This window comes from Melanostigma gelatinosum (assembly GCF_949748355.1).
Source record: "Melanostigma gelatinosum genome assembly, chromosome: 2".
NCBI classification, from domain to species: Eukaryota; Metazoa; Chordata; class Actinopteri; order Perciformes; family Zoarcidae; genus Melanostigma; species Melanostigma gelatinosum.
The window spans coordinates 19,805,931-19,828,351 of record NC_136635.1 but is presented as its reverse complement, the minus strand read 5'-3'; the positions used below and the strand labels follow the sequence as shown (position 1 = coordinate 19,828,351).

The 22,421-nt window shown below is 40.0% G+C and overlaps 1 protein-coding gene across 1 annotated transcript; it reads left to right on the top strand.

The window, feature by feature from the left end:
- Positions 1 to 13,839: 13,839 nt before the first annotated feature.
- mnx2b (motor neuron and pancreas homeobox 2b) lies at positions 13,840 to 18,364 on the top strand (the record flags this gene model as incomplete). The annotated part of the gene is made up of 3 exons (XM_079295768.1): positions 13,840 to 14,251; positions 15,608 to 15,768; positions 17,942 to 18,364. The coding sequence occupies 3 exons, from the start codon at positions 13,840 to 13,842 to the stop codon at positions 18,362 to 18,364; spliced, it is 996 nt and encodes a 331-aa protein (XP_079151894.1).
- Between the last annotated feature and the right edge of the window lie 4,057 nt (positions 18,365 to 22,421).

The following is a 22,421-nucleotide window of genomic DNA, read 5'->3' as shown; positions in this document are numbered from 1 at the left end:
TTGCGGACTGTGAAAATGAGTGTTTCATTTCCTTCTCTGGTTGAAAAGTTCAAATGCATCGCGGATGGGTGTGGTCACAAGTTTGCTCTGTTGTATCTTTACATAACCACACCCAACAGTGATGTCACAGTTTATGGACACACCCTCATGTACAAGTCTACATTGCATGCATTTTTAGCTTGCGTTAAGGTGTTTTTTTAACTCAAAAGCTCCTCCACATTTACCAAACAAATAGGTAGTTTGTAATAACCACATTGTTGAGGTAAGAGAACGATTGTAGTGATGGTTAAAAGAAAACCTGGCTCGTGGTAGGAAACAGGAAATAAACAGCTGTCTCCAATGGTAATGTCTGACATTTTGTTGACCCGTCCATCCACTCTGACGACCTCCTCTTCCTCACGCAGACTTTGTTGCTCTATAAGAACATCACTTGATCTCTTCCTTTGCCACTGATGGAGTCATCCCTAATCCTTGTCATCTGTGCCATTGGGTCGGAATCCGTGTGAAATCAGACAAAACCATGCAGGTTCACCAGAAACTCCTTTACCTCAGACTCCACCGCAGACAGACACAGATCCAGCTTTGCTGCTCCGGCAGCGGCTCCTCTTCCGGCCAGGAGCAGAGCTTCACAACACTGCTCTGCTGGTCCCAGCTGGGAGCGAACGCCGACACCATGCTGCTGGAGGCCCAGGCCGTATTACTGAGCCCGCTGGAGGTAACAGAGGCACCGGAGAACCAGGACTGAGCGAAGCAGACTGTCAGACCCTGCTGCAGCAAAAGGAGAGGTATTCTAAATGGACTCTGGTGACACTACACTTGCAGAAGCACTACTGCTTTTGACAACAGGGACCACCTAAATCAACACCTAGTAGCATCGCATCCATTGGCATGTGCTTTCCTTGCGGCTCTTTAAGCAGTACCACTGGAGTCAGGACACAGCTCAGTTCACTAACCCTGGCGATAGCGCTGTGAAAAGCAGGACGTGGATGCTCTACTTAGTGAATGAAGTTTTGTTTTGGGCTGGCACAGTGTGAGACAGAGCAGGAGACAAATCACAGAGTGACCGCTTCATCATCTTGACTTGTCAGAACCCCTGACAGGACAGCCAATTATGGTATTCCTAATTCCTCAGTTAGCTTGCTCTGAGCCGATCCCAGCTTGGCACATCTGGAACATTTCCTGAAAGTGAACACTTTAGTGCACCAAGAGCAAACAGAATATCATAAACAGTGCTAATCTCATCAGGATATTTGAACAAAACCAAATGTCAACAAACATGAGATTTAGCTATGTAAATATGGCAGGTGCAGATCTTTGTTTCCCGGAATCATTTTGGGACACGTGGAAAGAGGACGTCAACTCAAGTGCTTTACAATCCAGGAAAACTTTAACTTTTCCTCTCCATTCAAAAGTAAGTTATGTTACAAACTGCCACTACCAAAGGGAGTAGCTGGATTCAAATTGTGCAGTAGTTTCAGACTCACTATTTCTATTGCCTGTAGGGCTGCTGGTGATCACAAAGCTGAGTGCATTTCCGAACCCCACTCTGTGCTCACTTTTATTATTTTGGACGGTGTGTTTGGCTATCAGGTAACAGAACCACACATACAGCTGTCTGCATCGCCGCCCAGCCGCTGCTCTGCTACTGCTCTGCAGCTGTAGACACAGTTGATCTGCGTCTCTTCATTGGATCAACTTCACGTTTACAAGCACATTTTTGTAAAAATAGACTTTGAGGCCTAAATAATCACTTCAAGTTGTAGATTACGATAAGTTTGTATCTGAGATGGATGACAGCTCTGATCAGGCGGCAACTTCCGTGAAGCCAATGTGTAAGTGTCTTGAACATGCAGTCTTTCTAATGGCCATCAGAGGGCGACCTCTGCGCAAAAAGAAGTCTGATTGTAGAGAAGTCTATTACCTCAGTAAACTTTGTAAACTTGAGTTTATGGTCTCAATCGCTAGTGTCAAGTCTTCTTCAATACAGAATCATGTTAATTTAGTACATTATGTTCCCATTTAGAGTAAAATACGCAATAAAGCAAGGTATGCTTTAGGGCGAGTCTACCTTGTGATTGACATGTCGCTACCAGAGCCATATACATTGTCTCTACCACGGCCTTACTCCTTTACAGTCCAACCGTGGTAACTTCCGTTCACTGGTTGCAAGAAACCAAGATGGCGACGACAAAAATCCAAGCTGGCGATCGCCAAAATAAAACAGTGGTCCACAGACCAATGGGTGACGTCACTACGACTATGTCCACTTATTGCATTAAGTCTATGGGTCTGATACACTAATGTATAGATAGGAGGTTAGAAAAATATGGGTTGCATTCATTTAATCAACTATTACAGCAGTAGTTGTTGCAGACACACCTGGGGGAGATCTGCACACCTTTTCGAATATATGTCTTAAAAGTATTTATATTAATATGGGGGTTTAAAAAATGTAACAGTACAGTCTTTGAGTCTATTCTGTGCTTATTTTGACTCAAAGACTGTACTGTTAAATTTTTTAAGGTTTGACACCTGCAAAGCACATCTTTCCACCAAACGAGATGGAAAATGTGTCCTTTTCTACTTTTCTGTGACAGGGTGACTAAAAAGGATTTAGGCTGTCGTAAAGATTGAGCACATGTAGTTTATCGGGAGGAGGGGCAGTTTATTCAAACCAATTAGCACACTGACAGAGAGGGATGAGGTGCCTGACCTTGCTGCCCTTGTAGCCATAATAGGAACAAATATAATGAACAAGTGGTGAAGAAAAGACGAGGGAATGAGGCAGAGATGATTGTATTGAAACTTACGTTGTTCCTTCAAAGTCAGTGGTGCAGTATATGCTGTACTGTGAATCAGGCTAAAATATAAAAAAATTGCTACAGAAGTGTCTCTTGCAGGACTGGACGCTGTTAGTTAGTCAGTTAGAAAGTCATTGAAAGTCAAAAACAGCTAACTCCAATTTACTCCCATCTAATTTTGCCACCTTTAAAATGTACTAAAATGAAGATAAATGTATCGAGATCCATCTGTAGGTATACTGTGTGAGGATATTTGGGCTGTTCTGTCACTTCATCAGAGCTCTGTTGGCGAAGGAGCTGGACTGACCGCACTTTGTCACACCTGACGACGTTTTGATCAATTGAGAGCCATTAAAATACACCTCAATGCTGTGATTTACTTCTGCCACAGCTTCATAGATTGACAGATTTTAGGAGCGCTCCATTAGTCTATTGACAAAGTCAAGTGACTGATCAATTCATAAAAAATAATTTTTTGGGGAATATTGACTGCATTAGAAAGAGACATTACCTGATGGGAGGTGGCACTATACTAGCATTACCACAAAGAGAGTCAGTTGCTTAAAAGATTAGCCGGATGTGTGATTGACTTTGTTTTCTAATCTGCATGGTCCTTCATACAGTCCTTAAAGTGACAGAAAAATCTTAAGATTCCTAAGATGTGTTTATTGAAAATGTTACTATTGATGCATAGATGTCCTTCCTGTCTGACTCAGCAATCAGCAGCTGTCAGTACTTTCTCTTTAGCAGTTTCTCATTGGTTTTTATATTCTTTACTTGACTGTGGATTAGTTAATGCTCTGTGCACACAAAAGGACAACGAGATTCTATTCAAATAAAATATGAAAACACTGGATTTACATGACAGAGACCAGGCAGCATAAAAGCCAAATTCTGCAAAAATGCAACTGGGGACGTGCAGCCTTACTCTCACTTGTAGACGTTGTGCCACTAATTTACAACCATTTTTTTAAATGAAATATTATATTTTATGTTATTCTCTGTAGCAATGATTTCCCAGTTATATTAAGCTAGGCAGCAACCTTCCGGGTCTGAAAAGTGAAGCCAATGCGAAAGATAATTTTGTCTTCAGAGTTCGGTTGTATTTAGCTCCACCCTCTTGTGTCACTTATGTTTACAAGAGACCAAGACAGCGACGGCCAAAATGACGAACTAGAGGCTTAAAAAACAGCAGTTCACAAACCAATGGGTGACTACGTCCACTTCTTACACAGTCTTTTTTTTAAGAAGCTCTTCTAAACTTTCAGGTGAAGGCACACGGTCACATCAGGACACCATAAATATTTTTATAATTTAAATGTTATTTAAAATATGTTTTATACTTGTAGAGACGTTGACACTTAAAACCACAAATGTGAACCTCATGATGACGCTATACGTAAAAGTCAAATCTCCAAAGTCATTAGGATTCATCCTCCGGAGACCATACATGTCTGTACAAAATGTTATGGCTGTCCAATTAATCAGTTGACTGCTGGTCAAACCAAGGCAATGCAAAATAACCAAAACACTCTGTGGACCATCTTAAAACATCTTGATATTTTGTTTATACATTTACTGCGAAAGGAAGAATTTCTTTAACAGAAAATCTTTAAAAAATAAACCTGCCTGTATCTTGCGCTCGATATCTTTCTCCACTCAGTAACCTTTGTCGACAGGTAAATTGGGCAATAAGAGGACATTACCTGAGTGCTAATGGCTATGGGCAATTTCCTCACAGCGGAAAACCTCATCCCCAAAGTAGCAATTACATGCAGATTTAATTGTCATTTTAGGGAGCACAGTATGGCTGAAAGACATTATATTCACTTTCTACAGCTGAAACTGAGTTGATCTGCAGGAGGGAGAAAGAGAGAGAGCAAACATCCAACTGACGTAGATCTTCAAAGCACTTGATGGCTTTGAATATCCTCATAAGTGGCCAGATAATGCATGGTGGAGAGGCACAGTGAGATAGCAGGGTGAAAGTAAAGATGTCTTGTTGTGGCAGATAAGGTGTATTCATCGCCTATCTCCCATGTCTATGCACAATGGGGCCCTTGTATGGGTGATAGTAAAACACGGGGCTGTTAGATGGAAGGACCCATTAAACGGTCATAAAACTCACACTGGATTGTATATTGTTGAAAGGAAGCTTTTGTTTCCAGTGTGGAAAAAAATAAATAAACAGGTGAGCATGGGAAAGAGATTGGAAAGTCGCAAGGTTGGAATTCCCCAATTTAGATGTGAAGCAGACTCTGAACCCTTTGCTGTTTTATTTGTTCTGCCTCTATTGTGGTTTATCAGAAGTGTCCGCTTTATTAAACTGCCATTGATTAGCTGTGATCACATGGAAGCTATACTGTAAAAACTGTGATTCGGCTTAACTGATATTTAATAAATATAAACTAGTAACCAATACATAATAAAAAAGACTGTGGTTTTAATTTCAATTGAGTTGAATACAACAAATGTCATTGATATATTAATTAGATTTGTCTCAGTTTTGTTTCAATAAAATCAGCTGCAAATCTCTAATTAGAATCTAATTATATTTCACCAGGAACGTAAGAGATGCAGAAAATGTATTAATTTTACTCATTGAGAGGTCTTTGATTTGAATCAGCTTACACCTCAACCCATGGTATTTTGCACGACATGGACATCAATCTGCCACCATCAGGGACGGGGGGCTGCTGTTCTCCCAAAGGTAAGTCATGTTTAACTATTATTAGGTATAAAACAGTTTATAACCAAGTTGCTGCTGCAGTTGAACTTTTGTTCTCTTTAAGCTACAAAACACGCCAACCTTCCTGCGCTGTAAATCATAATTAAGCGAGTGATTCAAAGTCAGTCAGTCTGCATTGTCTTTGATTCTACTAAAACCGTAGCAAGGACTGCAGAAGTGGTCGGCTCAATGTTGTAATTTCATGTTACTTTCCCAACAATACTGTGCAAAGTGCCCTTTTAAGATACCAGCCAATTTCATTTGACCAATTATCCTGCCTCAGCCCGAGCTTCCGCCTTAACAAGCTATTGTTAGCTAGCAAATTACCGAGCAAATAGGCCTCATTATTTTAATGCACAAATGTATAAACATGTGTAATTGCTGTAGTTACGAGTTAAAATCACTGCATTTCGTTTTCTCAAGTCAAACTTTTACTCAAGTATCTTGTTGTTGAAAGCTGCATCATTTTCAGCTATCGTACATTCTGTTCTCTGTAGGTTTTGTCTTGTTAGCCGTTCACTTTCATTCACTTCGTTCACTTTCATGTCTCTGTCCTCTGTACAAGAGGCCACAGAAGGAGATTCAGATGGAATTACCGCCCTACTTCAGTATATGCACAGTATGCTTTTAAACAGGGGTTGCAGCTCATGCTGACTGATCACACCGAGCTGCTTAGGTGAACAGGAGGTCTTCAAATTATATATAATTATGAACACTCATTCAATTTTAGGCTTTAAAGCTGGTTTGATTATTTGTTTTTCAGATGCAGGATGAGTTTCACAGAATCACAACGGTGCACCTTGAATCACAGTTAATGTCCAAGCTGGATGAATTCACTCCCAGGCTGCTGGACCTCTCCACTTCGAGAGCAGAACCTTGGGTCTGAGGTTGCAGGCTATCCTGCTCTACTTTCATCTACAGGAGGTAATGTTAGCCTGAGATTCTCTCTACAAAAAGAGTGTGAAATAATTGCACGTTTTTGCACTCAGTGGCCACTTTATTAGATAAGTTTAGAATGTTCAGATGTTTACATATATAAATATACACATGTATATTTATTTAGAACAACATGTTAAAGTATCTTAAGCTTGTGTTAACCACTTACCTTATTTCAAACCCATTAACAAAACGATTTACTTGTAAGTGCAAAAGCATATTTTTGTGTTTTAGGACTCATTCCTGCACAGCTTTATTTGGGAGGGACCTTCTTGTTAGCTGTACAGTCTGAAATACCCAATGTTCTTGCTATGTCAGGGTGGTGATGAAGACAGTGTGCTGCAGGACATTGTTGTAGAACGGATGAAAATCTACAACATCAAGACACGTCAGAGGGTCCTGAAAACATCGGTATCATGACAAAGGGCATGAAAGTTCTGACTGCTCTGACTGCAGTTTTCCATAAACATAAATTTTGCAGTTTGTTGCATCTGGATAACTGAAAAAATACAGTGGTTGTGTTCATCAGGGGCATTGTGAAAATGTGCTTCGTCATTGTTTTTGATCTATAAAACATATCTTCATTACTTTGCTCCTCAAATGAACTAATCCATTTTACAAAAACAAAATTTGAGTACTGAGCAAAATGCATGATTCTAGGCTCAGCAGACAACTTCATTTGGTCTCCACCAGCACCAAGAGGCCAAAGTAGCAAAGACAGACAGAAGGAGATTCACATCCAGTGGGCTGGATGTCATATGGCAAAGCTCAATATTGGTTAATAAATGATGGGGACAGTGTACGGAGGCAGAGAAGAGTAGCAAAACGCTAATAAATTACCGATATCTCCTTAATGAGACAACATTCATTTTGGTCTCAAGGTCTGGCAGAAAGTGAGCTGATTTATTATATACCTTTAACTCTGTGGGAGTTAGTCTCTTTACCAGGGGGACGGAACGCTGATTTCCAATGCACAGAAAGCCCATTGTGCACCCCAATCATTTATCATGTCCGGATGTGGTACTCCAGACCCTGTGGGAAAACTGGTGCTGGTGGACAGCGTCCCTGAAAGCTGCATGTGTCGCAACAGACCTGAAGGAAGAGCAGATACAGGAATGTGCACATACGGAGCAAGTTGAATCGGGATGAATTAACATGTATGACAGTGTCTTTCGTGGTCCGTTGCACTGTGTTGACATGTTTTTAGTTCAGCCATGTTAACAGACTGACAATCTAGAAGCTCCTGAACTTTCTTTAGGCTCACTCATCAACAGCGTGAAGGGTCTTATCAGTCGGTTTAAATAAACCAGCGAGGATCAGTGACCCAGTGGGAGTCGATAATGTGCTGACTACACAACGACAGAGAGCACAAAAGCACACAGGGATTAGTTTAAGGACAGGGCAGGCTGTCTCAGGGCTGTGGTAATGATTGAAAAATATGCCTGTAATTGCTGATAAGCTCTTTAATGTTTCAGTAAACTCCTGTTGGCCGCTAAGTTTACTGAGACATAACTCGTCGATAAACTCTGGCTTTGTAGTGCGACGTCAAGGGGCCGGCGGTCTCTTTGAACCCGTTGTCTTCTCACGGTGTGAAGGTTCTACAAAGGGTTCAAGAGGCCATGTGCATGTGAGGACATGTGTGAAAGAAGGGAGTGAGAGTTTATTCAGAAGTGACTGTTAAGATGAACACAACTTTCTTCTGGTACGTCTTTCTATTGCTGCTGATTTTGACTCCACATTGCTAAAGTGTCGGCAGAAAATGGTGCTGGTCTCATCGTGCTGGACTGTGGCTGACCCTGACCTCTGAAAGGTTTTTCCCAAATGGATCAATAAATACATTTATAGGTGTGAAGCAAAACCCAATGGTCGTAAAACTTATTAGGCAAATTAAGATTTTACCTGATGACACTGGCGTACCGCTGACTAAAAATGCTTGACTTAGATATCTTTGGAATGCCACACTACTGTACATATATCTTGAAAACCTGAGTTAAGTATCTCAGTTGTCATTTTAAATTGTGAAGGGCAATCAAGTTCGATGATGTCCATAGAGTAAGGGTTTTATTGTACCAGCAAACTCATTATGAAACTTAATGCACCTGTACCATCCAGGTTAGTGGATTACCAAGAAAGTCTCAGCCCTCCTAGGACCCCCCAACATCCCTGGGTTAACTATGTCAGTTAAGTTGCAATTTGTTGAATTGAAAATGTATGTAGGACTTTGCAACACTGAATTTCATTATCAACCAAAGACAGGAATTCCCATTATGTAATTGTTTGGCGCTGTCTTTAAGAGGGGTCTTGTTTAAAATTCAGCCTAATGCTGCATTCACACCGGTCGCGTTGATTTTTTGACGCGCGTCGAGATTACATACAAAGTCTATGCACAGACGCGATGAGACTGGCGCGCCGTGATTTTGCGATGGCGCGGCGCGTTGGACGCGTTATTGCAGTGCGGTGGACGCGTTGGATGCCGCAAAATCGCCAACGCGCGAGTTGAAATTTTTCAACTTCTGAGAAATAATCGCGTGACGCTGTGGCGCGATAGCCTATCAGCGTTGAGTTGCTCCCCCTGTCATCACTGGCTTCCTGCCGTTGTTGAATCAGGAAATAAATCCTGTAGCCGTCTGTGTTCACCCAGAGCGCTACGATACCTCATATCAACAGAGACCGGACCGTATTTACGTCTGTGTGACGTTATTGAGTGCTGGTGGAGCTGCTACGATGTTAGCATAGCCTAGCACCGATCCATCAGAGCTCCATTGAGAAGACCAGTAACCTACAAATCGGCATCATTACGTAGTTATTTCGGAGTCCCTTTTTGTCGGTTTATTGCCGTTGAATCACAGCCAAATCAGTTTATTTTGTGTTCCTCACAACATACACAAAACACAAAATTATTTATATATATATATATACCCAAATTATATCTATCTATCTATGTATATATATATATATATATATATATATAGATATATATAATTTGGGTAGTGGGTCCCGGCTTGTCATTAAGGGGTGATGGTGGGTCCTGCAGCCAGACCAGTTGAGAACCACTGTACTACTACTATTACAAATATCACTACTGCTACTACTACTACTTATTATAATGCTACTAACACTTATACTACTAATAATACTTCTACTTCAACTTCTACTACTATTACTACAAATATCACTTCTTCTGAAATTTGTTTAAGCTACAGAAATTGTTCAAATATCAAAATGTTCAGCTCTTTCAGGAGAGGGGTGCTTTGACTTTTCATATTTGTAATCTTTAAACTTTTTGAATTCAGCTTTTTGCAATTTTCTTTTGAATGGGATCTCTATGGAGAAAATCTTCAAATCCTGTTATACTTCAACTTTCAAAGCCTTCTTCTTCCTCATACTTTCAGCTACAGACACCAGAGTTAGACATTTCAACTAGAAGGTTTTTCAGCAGTGCAGTTTAAATGCTTTCGGGCTTCAACATTTTTCAGACAGATAGTCAGCATTCCAACGCATTTTCAGGAAATGCATTTTCTAGTTATTTTAGTTTCTCTTTTATTGACATTATGTATTTCCTAAATAAATCTCTGTTTAGTTTGATTTCCTCGTAAGGGAAATCTGTCGTGGCTTATATGCACACATGCAGCAGCACCATCTGATGCCTTCAAGGAGAGCCACACAGTGTGCGAACCGCTGCTCAGGTGAGCGCAGTTTCAGGGCACCGATTCAATTTAATTTGTGCGCCTCTGTCAACAGGCCCGGGTGACGGATTTACCCGTGGCCTGGCTATTTAAATTACTTTCAAATCATAAAAGCAAGGGAACGAGCCTTTGGAGGTGGACGAGGTTGAGAGAAACAGGCAGAAAGCAGCACTGATTTCCCTGGAGCAAATTACCTCTATATCAGCGCCGGAGACAGGCGGTGATCTGCCTGATAGAGAGCAGAGGGCGAGCGACACAGAGCCGAGAGAGAGAGAGAGAGAGCGAGAGAGAGAGAGAGAGAGAGAGAGAGAGAGAGAGAGAGAGAGAGAGAGAGAGAGAGAGAGAGAGAGAGAGAGAGAGGTGGGCGGACCTGCAAGACCGCTCGAATTTTCTGGAGGTCAACTACGCGCGCGCGCTCACGTGCGCCAGCCAATTACATATCATGATATGTAGGCTAGTGTTTTATTCATTTCTGCAGAATGGATTTCAGTTTCCTGAGACACGCGATTTAGAGGCGTTTTGGGTGGAGGCTGGAGTTCGGATTAAGCTGTAACATTGTGACATCTGCACTGGCTGCTTGTTGTTGAAGGTGTTTCAAGTGAAGAGCCGATGAAGCCATTTAAACTTAAATTAATGTGTTCAAGACCAAACAGCTCAGCTAGACTTTCATTTCTAGAGGCAATTCAATTTAGTGAATAATGTCTGCAGGGCTGCAACTTACGATTATTTTCATTATATGAATTTCAGTAACTTCTTGATTAAACGTGATCCCTTAAAACTCAGTAAATCGGGAAAATTGCCCATCACCTTGTAATGTTTTGTTTTGTCTGAGCAAGAGTCCAAAATTAGCAGATATTCTGAAGACGAATAAAACCAAACAAACTGGTAACAGTGAATCTGCCATTTCTGCATTTAAAAGAAAACCTAAATCGATTCTCAATGTTGTAGCTGATGAATTCAGACACATGTAGGTATGCAAATGAACATGCATTCCACTGCAGGGCCTGCATCACTGAGGTCATGTTCACTGTTCTTTCTTTCATTATCCCTTTTTTAAGCCTCTGTGCCAGCGACAGTCGTAGACATCATGTTTTCACTTTGTTGGTCCGGTTCATGGAGGGAATTTATTCAAATTCGGCACAAACCTCCACTTTTAACTGATTCGATTTAGTAGGTCAAGGGCATTGTGATCTCATGTCCTTCTTATTCTCGTGATATCTGGGGAACGCCTTCAGCAAATGTATTCAAATTTGGCACAAACATCCATTGCCCTGTATAACAAGTGGACATAGTCACAATGGCATCACCAATTGGTTTGTGGACTGGTTTTGAAGTCTGTGATTTCAACATTTTGGCCGTCGCAATCGGTTCTTTTTGCAACTGTATGAAACGAAAAAGTACAACTGAACACTGAATAAAACATTTGTTGCCAACCACAACTTTCACAGTTAACTTTCATAAACTGAAAACACAGTGTGAATAACTGTGGATAACACTGTGGTAGCAATTTGCCAATCATGTAGCTCAACTCAAGGTAGCCACATCCTAAAGCATTCCCTGATTTATTGTCTATTTGACTCAAATGGGACCATCATTTACTAAATAAACATTGTGCTGTACTTAGAAGACTTGAAACTATAGTGGACCATAAACTCATGTTTACAAAGTTAACTAAAGTAATAAATCAAGTGAGAAGTAGAGTCATTGTCCTATAGACTTCTATACAACAGGCTTCTTTTTGACATACGAGGACATTAGAGGCCCCCTGATGGCCATTAAAAAAAGAATGATAGTTTAAGGCACTTTGGCAGTGGCTTCACTTTTCAGACACTGAGGTTTGCCGCTTCGGAGGAACTGATCAGATTTAGGAGGTCAAAGGTCATTGTGACCTCATGACCGCCTCATTGCGTGTGTTTCAGGAACACCTTCGGCAAATGTCTTCAAATTTGGCACAAACGTCCACTTGAACTCAAAGATGACCTGATTAGAATTTGGTGGTGAAAGGTGGCCTCACATTTTTTGGCCATAACTCAAGAATTAATTTTCTAATCATAAGAATTTCTCACAAATGTCCAATAGGATAAATTGATGAAGAGATGACATGAACTGCAACATGACTGGTCAGCAAAATCAGACAACCGCTTGGTAATTACATCTGACTACTTAAATAGACACGGAATGTGTAGGCTTCACATACTGAGCACATTCAGATGTGATTACTTTTAGGTTAACAGATATGTAAATAATACAAAAAAAAAAAAGATTCTGTATTCCCCCACCAGAAGAAATCTACAATTTAGAAAATATAATCTTTTACTGAGTAAACAACGAATGAAACAACTGGACAATAAACAATCATAGCGGCTTTTCTTTCGTGGGTTGTTGGGGGGACTTGACTGGCCCTCACTGTCAACCTATAGTTCACTGTCTTCTTTCACATGAAGTTGAATCAATGTTGAGCATCGTTTGCATCAACATGCAGATTCTCAATATAAAATGCCAATTTAAAGTCTCAAATAAGAAGCATTATCTTAATTCATAACTTGACAAACTGATTGTGTCCGCAGCACGAAGGTTTTCATCCTGCTATAGCCTGTTATTATTTTAGGTTTTATTTTCGTCAGTGAAGTAACAGACAGAGCTTGCAGACACGCGGCCATATTGAAAAGAATAGACAGACTTCACTTCAACTGATGCACCTCTGCTTTTCAGGTCTTAAAATGGCATTAGTTCACCTAAAACAGAAGGCCAATTAACTTATAGCCTCTTCTGCCAAGTCATTACACTTTTATATGGTTTGTGTGCAATTCCTGGTCGTAAACTTGAATGGCATTGGTATGGCCTTAGTATGAGAACTAAGCAAGCCATTAATATTAATGATTTAAATACTGAACTGGACACGAAGCTTTTTTTGTTGTTTTTTCTTTTAACTCTAATCAGAAATCTCAAGGCTGCTGATAAACGTTGCTAAGTTGTGGAGGGTGTTTGCAGCACTAATAATTAGTTTGGACAATCAAAGCGGTGGACATAATTCTTTGTTTATTGCAAGGTAGCTGCAATCTGTGGTGAGTATGAGGAGCTGGCAGTAAGATACTGGAAACACAATCGCCTAATCTTCTAATGTGCCTCCGCGCTTTGATGCAGTTGAAGGTGTTTGCAGGCGGGACAAGGGTTGGACATTACCTCACTCTGAATGCTTTCTGGAGGGAGAAACGAGCGAGTAATTAGCTGATTAGAGGCCCGTCAGAGCAGCTCTGCGTCCAGCCAATCCCAGCTCACAGCGCCATGCAGGGGTATAGAGAGGGACGGTTGATGGAGTGAGACACATGCCTCTTTGTGAAGTTAGTGGTAAACACCAGGACAGACGTACAGTAAGTAGCCTGTATGTTGCAGAGTGACATATGCAGGTACAGTTCAAGGAAATAGATGGATGAATGCGCATGCAAACGTTAGTCCGTCAAAAAGTGTTTTTTTAAGTCGATAACATACAAATTGAGCATGTATTAATGTCCACTTTTGCAGAGCATATCTTGTGGTGTTCCGTCCAGCCTGAACGTTCATGAAAAGAAAAGGAGAACACATGAGTTTGTGAGTGGAAGAGGCTCCGCTGTCCGCGCGCGGACGCACGGCACAGGTGCGCATCCGCCAAAGTTTGACACGTTTGTTCGTTTTTTTGAGTGAAGCCGTCATGGAAAAATCCAAAAACTTCAGAATTGACGCCCTGCTCGCCGATGAGACCAACCGCGTGAGCCGAGACCTCTCCCCAGGTCTGAGCAGCAACAGCCCCGCAGGCAGCCCGGTCTCCTGCCGCCGCGCGGACACCCCGTCTCCACGGTCCGCACAATTTCAAGGATTAATCCACAAACCGGGTGTTCTAAATCTCCCTCATCCAGGACTTGCTTCAATTTCCGGCATGTATCACGCACCCATGTACCCGTTGTCCGCGTTGGGTGCTCAGCACCCCGCGTTCGCATACACCGGCTTCACACAACTACATACCTACCCGGATCACCTGAAGGCGGCTGCTATGGCGGGATCTCTGCCCCTGGAGCACTGGTTCCGCGCAGGGATCATGATGCCACGACTGCCAGATTACACCAGTAAGTATATATTGACCTATACGTGAGTGATTCAGATGTTTTCTTTTGATACTTCAGGCCTATATATATATTGACAATATTAAATAAAGTTGTATATTTAAAAAAAGCAAGAATATGATCAAATTTGATTATTGTATGTCCAGAATATCCGGGCTTGAAAACTCAAAAGCCAAATAAACTGAGAGATAAACATTTTTTTTGTTAATTAACTTCTTCAAACACAAACTCACATGTGTGTCACTCTGAATCGTTTTCCGTTATCGGGTTTTACAGCTTTTAATCAGATGGTTTGACCTCTGAAGAGCCGCTCAGGTGTTGTAAACTCATTGAACACAAACACTGACTGCCAAATGAAACCGAGTTGATTTTTGGATTATTCATAATATTAGGCTAATATATGCAATTATTACAGATGACAGGCTTAATTATTATTATTTTTGCTTGTTTATTTGTTTGTTTGTTGTCTTATTTCTTTGTAAAAAAAATACTCAATTCGGTATTCAAATGATGTATCCTTTTATGCATTAGGATTTTGGACAAAACAAATGTCGATGAGACACAGAAACAGGCAGTTTAAACTTTTGTGCTTTTATTATTCAAAGGGAAAACGCTCTTTGTCCTTATTCATTTCACAGGTAGAATCATTTGACTTTGCATTTTATTTTTGTTATCCAAGCCAGGCTTTGTACGCTATTTTATTCAAGGTTGGGCTATGGTTTTCATATATTTTGTGGTAATAATAGCCGCATCGTCCTGAACAGTACTGGCCTCTGTTGACTGCATATGTGTCATATTTTAATTTTGGCCCATTTATTTCTCTATAAACGCCAACATGATGAAAACTGTCTTTGTGTGACGAAGGAACTATAAACAAACACCTAACACGTTCTGTAGTTCGTCAATAAAATCCAAAAAGCCTTCATTGAATTTTCATTAAGTTAATGGCATGCCTGTGTTTTTATGGCCTCTGCGCCCGCTTCTGCCGTGTCCCGCCGTCAACAATAAACTGGAGTAAAGCTATTATAGTTAATGATGGCGAGAGAGTGCGGGCATATGTGCGCCTGTTCCCAAGTCACAGCACTATATTGAACTTCATGTCCTTGGTATTAAATAAATAAGACTGGCAGTTGTTGGCAGAATATTTAATTTAAGACTTGAATCTTCTTTAAAGGGCAGATATTTCAAAATACATTTTAGTTGAATTATCAAAACAGAAATATTCATAACCTAAAAATAGCCCATGAATCTCTGATATCAAATAAGTTGTCATAAAATCAATAACACATTGAAACTATTCATTGAATCTGTCCACTCAGGCGAAGCCAAAAACTGATGTCTTTGCTCTTCCTCCTGCAGCGGGCCCTCAGTCTGGTCTGTTGGGGAAGTGCCGGAGGCCTCGCACCGCCTTCACCAGTCAGCAGCTGCTGGAGCTGGAGAACCAGTTCAAGCTCAACAAATACCTTTCCAGACCCAAACGCTTTGAAGTGTCCACCTCACTCATGCTGACTGAAACGCAGGTAGGAAGAGACACCAGTCCACTTCACCAGCCATCGGATTCCAGCGTCGGAAATACACGGGGGCAAAGGGCAAACCTGCCCCTAAGAAATTTTATTTTGCCCCTGATATCACTAGATGCCCCCGAACTTTCTAAACGAATAAAAATATGGAGCGCTTCTTAATCAGACCTGTGACTGCGAGACTGCGGTCAACTCAGCAGACACTTACATGTTTGTGCACCTATATCCTGAAATTCACGGTAAACTCATTCAAACAGCGCAGATCGGGAGCGAGCGAAGGACTTTGAAAGTTACCGGAAAGATTAAAGTGGGACAACATCCTGTTTCTTCAGACGAACATCCGGTTTTCAGAATAAGATGCCAACAAAGTACACATATTGCACAATGGAAATTAGATTAAATGAATTATATTCACATTAAGTATAAAACATGCTACCTGCATCTCGTGAGTTAAAGGTAAAATACACGTAAAAGTGTCTTTATTCTTTGATTTGAGGGTTGCTGGAAATGAATAATACCTGACTGACAGTCAATTAAGACATTTTACTAAGTAAAAACTGAACTTGTACCTTCAAATGGCACATTTCTTTAAATTTTTATGGTGATATAAAAATGTTTTTCTCAAATATTCCACACAATGACTAATGCATAAGTTCAGGACAAAAATGGGTAATATCACAATATTTGAGGTGCTACAAAAATATTTTTTCTCAATAATTCCATACAATGACATATGTATATGTAATCAAGGCATCGTTGACTTAATAATTGTTAATAGTTGTTTAGAAAATGTAATAATTACAAAAAAGAACTACAAAGAAACAAGAATACAATTGAATATGATTGTCAGATTGTTTTGTTTGTTTTTTGTTTCAAAAATCTAAGAAAACACTTTGAATCTGTAGACTACTGCATAATAGTCTTATTATTGCCATTTGATGACAATTGCTCATGTACTGTAAGCCTAAATAAGTATATTTATTATTTTGAACAAAGGTTAAATATTATTTCACAAGTTTCAAAAAGTGCCCCCAATTTTTTGAAAATGCCCCTGGATTTCAGTCAGTGGGGGCAAAAATTGGCCCCAAAAAAATATGTAAATTTCCTACCCTGTCGGATTCATTTCATGGTTAAAAAGAATAATTCTCAGAAACAAGAATGAGGCGAGGACTCATCCCATTGAATCCTCCAGGACAAAGTTTACTGAACTTAAGACATAATATTCTTGTTCAGCTCTCATCCAGTCTCAAAACAGACTTTAACAGACTTACGAAAGAGCTGCCATGTTATTCAAATGGCTCCTGTGCGTAACAGGCTTTTGATTCATTTAGTTGTTTTATTTATGATCTATATAAGCCTAAGTGATTGAGACATCTCTTTTTCAGCAGTGCCCTGGTCACGATACGAAGGAAAATCAGAAAAATAACACAAAATAGTTAAACAGATATTTGATCATAAAATATCAATTAACATTTCCAATACAATCGTATAAAACGTTTGCATCCTAAAAAAACAAACCATCAGCTGTCTGAAAGCATAAAAAAGAGTAAAGTTAAACAAACCCTGTGTGTAATGAGTCACTGTGAACTGTTGAATTAATATACTTCCATTCTTGAAACAGTTATCAATTGTTCAACAAATTGTGACTGACATGCTAAAATGTCCCGTTGTGTAATTCAACAAAGAGGAGTTTATTTGAAATTACGGGCAAATATGAGATGCAGAGATGCAGATTGTACAACACATTAGGACACATTGAAGCTTTTCATTATTATTGTGGCGATATTGTAATGTCTGAACTGAGTTCATTTCTCCAAGAACTGAACGAAGACTTGACTGCATTAGCTTTCGATGTAAGATTTAAATTGTGTTTTTTGTTTCTATTTTCATTTACATATTCTTTCATAATTCTGGTAGGATTGATGAATTATATGATTCGAGTATATTTGATCAACAACATTGATATATTACGTATGTAGTTTAAATGTAAGGTGTAGAAGAGCAAAGATAAAGAGTTGTGTTTGTGTATATATATTCTTATTTATTTATGAAATGATTTTTGAGTTGTATTAGAAGTTCTGCAGAAGAAAATTTGTAATTTGCTCTTCAATAAAAAATTATATTTTGGACCATCTTGTGAACACATTTTCATTGCTCTGTCATCTCTCGGCAGGTCAAGATCTGGTTCCAAAATCGGAGGATGAAGTGGAAACGCAGCCGAAAGGCGAAGGAGCAGGCCTCCGCCACGGCCCAGTCTGAGGCAAAGCAACGCAGTGGAGGAAAAACAGCCACAGACAAATCAAATGAGAGCCGACAAGCTGCGAATCCAGACGACAGGGGGATAGATCTTCATCTGGAGGATGGAGAAGAGGATGGAGAAGATGAGGAAGAGGAGGAGGACGAGGAGGAGGTCGAGGAGGAGGAGGAATTTGAGGAGGACGCCCAGCATGCTTTTCCTGTTGGGATGCCGCGAGGCACAGACTTCTTGCAGCGCAGCACCGATGTTGACTACAATCCCCACAGCCCTTTCTCTGATGAGGAGCTGGAGGCGGTGCAAGTAGGAGGAGGTGACAGGAAGATCGGGGCAGGACTGTGAGCACCAGTTTGGTTGCCAGAGAATTACAGACACATGGACATGTCTGTGTTTGTGGTCACTGACAGTTTCCAGACAAAAGCCACAAATATACTTTGTAAAACCATCTGTGAATAAAATCTTCTCTATACTGTACATTTCGTAGCATGCCAAGAAAAGAAAAGAAGGTTCTCATTTCCTCCCAAAATATTGCTGTTTTCATGCCAATCACCTTCTGGTCACCTTGTGTTTGCTCCATCCACTGACAGCGGGAGCTCCACCCAGTAAACACACATGACTGAAGGATGCGTACAGTGTATGCGTACAGGATGCACAGAAGCCGAGGTGCAGCCTCCACTGCATCATGAAGTCAAACAAATACAAAAACGTAGACAAGCGGTGTGATGTTGGGACTGAAGAAACAACACAAGCTCAAGAACATCTGCTGCTCCAGATGTTTTGGGGGGAAACACTGCAGAACATCTTCATTTACGTTTGTGCATTTAATGTGTACATATTGGTGGGATTGTTTTGTTCACGATGATGTTCGTGAATTCGTGCGTGTCACTTACGTGTAAATTAACTTAATTTATTTAAATGATTGCAAAGATGAATCGCACATGTATTTATCTGAAACGTGTTTGTGGTGTAACTGTGAAATACAACAAATAGAGCAAAATAAAAAAAAGAACTGAAAAAAGTCTGCATTGTTGATCCATGTTCCAGATTAGCGTATCAATAATGCTGACATGCTTATGTTTAGCAAGTATAATGTTCACCATCTTGGCATCTTAATTAGCACTACACACAAAGTGCAGTTGAGGCTGATGGGAATCTCAAGTTTTGCAGGTATTTGGTGATAAACCAAATACATTTTTGTCTGATGGAGCTAAATGACAAGTCAGAGGACCACCAGGGTCATTGGGATTCATCCTCTGGGGACCATGAATGTCTAAACAACATGTCATGGCAATCCATTCAATAGATGTGGAGGTATTTCAATCTGGACCAAAGTGGACCGACAGACATACATAAAAAGTCGTATTAAGACAAAACTTGTGACTTGATCAAAAGAAAGGAATACCACAAAGGTTATATCCGACATAACAGAAGAAAAACTCCTTGTGTCCACATCTCCTTCAACTTCTTTCATTTCCGTTCACAGCCACCGCGCTGCCTCTGGTACAGCAAAGCAAAGCGAAAGCAATTCTCAGTTCATACTTAAAATTTATTACAAAAGCGCTCAGATATTAATTACTCTGTGGGGTTTACTGATGGCCAAATAATTAAGTTAATGAAGAGGAAGTAAAGCCATCAAAAGCCTGATGGTGATGTCACACAGGCCCATTTTAATTTCCAAGTGCAACAGCATGATGAGTGTGTGTAACTGCAACTGCGACGGAGCGTTTTAATGGCCACCCATGTAAGGGTTGTGATTAAAGAGCAGATTGGAGGACATGCAGTATGGTGTCATTTGGCCCCTTCTCAGACCACATGTCACATGTTTATATCGTGATTAAATGCATTCTGAACTATGGACACACACTCACACCCCTCTGTAATGATTGGAAGTGCATTTAAACACTGATGGGACTTTTAGTGGAGACTAGCGCATGTGTTCTGCTCAAAACAATAAGAAAGTGTTAAGAGTCTCAATGTAGAGACTTTATTAGATGGCTTCCGCTTAAAGAATTAAAAGTATCACTCTTCACAGGTTTCCTGTCAATGCAGCTGGCAGATGAAGGTTTCTCGATTCGGTCCTTAGACATTGATTTCAGCTGAATGGGCACAAAATGAAGAGAAAAAAGTCGATGCACTTTTTAAAAAGTGTATTGTATAAAAGGGAATCTGAGATACTTTTATTGGTCAGTGGTTTAGTAGTTTGATGGCTCTGTTATCTGACGATTTGGGCAAATACGATGATGTGCTATCATTTGAGTATAAAATGCTTTTAACTTTGAATGCAAGATCACCCGCTTACATTAAAGACTATATGTGTATCACTAACATTTCACTTGTATTTGTATTTTTGTCTTCTTTTCCATGCAATCAATATTATGCAGTTATGCAGGTAACATATTTTGTTGTTGAATTTGGAGGATCATGTTCTGTTTCAACTATATCGCCAGTGAAAAATGTGTTTAGTTTATTGAATATTATATGTTGATATCTGTTACCAAACACAGTGCCACCACAGTATCTATTTTTTTATAAGGTCACAAATGTTGATGGCTGGGAATTTGGCCAACATTTGTGACAAATGATCGTCTATTTAAAAATGATGACCAAATATTGCCATTTTATTAACATGTTATTGCTCTCTACGCTACAGTTTGTGCACATATCACACACGTGCTATCACATTTTTGAATCTGTTATATGAATATATGAGTTCAACATTTTGGTTAACTCGTCTTCCAATTTGTGACACAATTTGAATAATATAGAGACAAGCACAGCTAACAAAATAGTGCATGACATTCTTTTTTCGTTGTTTTTTTTAAGTGAAGAAAAGCTATACAGAAGGATGGGGAAATGTAGATTACACCATTAGAAATGCTCTGGGATAACCATAATAATCCAAACTTTCAGTAATTGTGACAGTACACTTTTAACCAACCTGGTTAAGGCCGGAAGCAGCAGCATCAAATACTCTGTTCAATTCACCACATTAACGCTTCCAGTTAACTCAAAGGACTTTAAAGGAGTTTTCATTGAACTTTTTTCAGACTTGATTTCATGGGGGTGAATATAATACATAACAAACTTGCAGGCTTATCCTCAATTAAACTGCAGCTTTTAATTTGGCTGATGAAAAATCATGCGAATCAATAGGAGCTAATTTAGTTGTGTGACTTGTCAGCTGCACGACAAATAGCATTTGGCCTGTTTTTATGACCCTCAGAGCAAAAAATCACAGCTAATTGATAAAGCAGCGCAGCAATATATGGAGGTCATTGATTCCGTTTCTCTTCTAATTTAATCTGAATACACCAGTCATGTTGATTAAAAATTCCCCGCGTAAATTATGTTGCTGCTGATAATGCTGTCAGTTTTATCGACAGCCAGCCCGACTAAAGTGCTGACGGCCTCACCGCCTCTTTCTTTTTTGTAACCAATAAGAAGCCTGCGTCTTTCTACAATGACGTTTCACCGTCTATTGCGTCACTCAGCTCGCCCCTGAGATGTCACCTCGGCCCCCCAAACAGAGCGGTTACCAGAAACTCGCATTTTCATAGTTGAACAAATAAATCGGCCTCTTTTTGTGCTTTGTTGGATTGTAAATCACGGTGCCCTGCAACATATTTACACCCCGTAGTTTAATCAATCAGCAAAATGTCGGACTCATTACGTAAATATGAACAGATTGTGCGATCTTTTAACGCAATCACACGTATTGGTGCAGGTTTTCCCCGGGCCCTGTCCTGTCACTTAACTAATGGGCGAGTGACGGAGCCCAATAAATTCACATCTGTCCGATTTAAAACGCTGTTCCAAAGCAGGAAAAAGACACCGTTTTTTGCCAATAAAGTTTATTGAAAAGGCGTAGCGTGTATTCATACGCGTCATTAACTGCTGCGGGAAACGCCTGTTACAGGTGTTTTACCAATTATTGTGGACAAAGTGATGATGTTCGTGGCCTTTCTTGGTGTCAATGTAGCCTTCAGATCTGCTGTTGAGCAAAAATATCTTACCACGAAAACATTACAACTACAGTCTGTTATTCAAATCAATCTTCAATAAAGAATGAACAAAGTCTTTTGACTTAAATTTGAGGGTTTTTCATAAACAAGTGCACCAAAGATTAAATAATACAATATCCACAAAACCTCTCAAAAGTCTCAATTTCAAGTTGTTTATTCATCATATGCACAACAATTACAGAAGCAGGCGTTGGCAATTCAAATCTCAAATCTCAGCCCTCTGCCAATAATGCTCCTTAAATGTGTATGAAGCCAAAATGAGATCTAAACAAAAATAGTGCAGGTTAAAACAAAAGACAACATATAACATGAATAGAAAAATACCTTTAAAAAAGATAGTAGAGCTGTATCAAAAATGGTACCGACCCAGCTCTGCA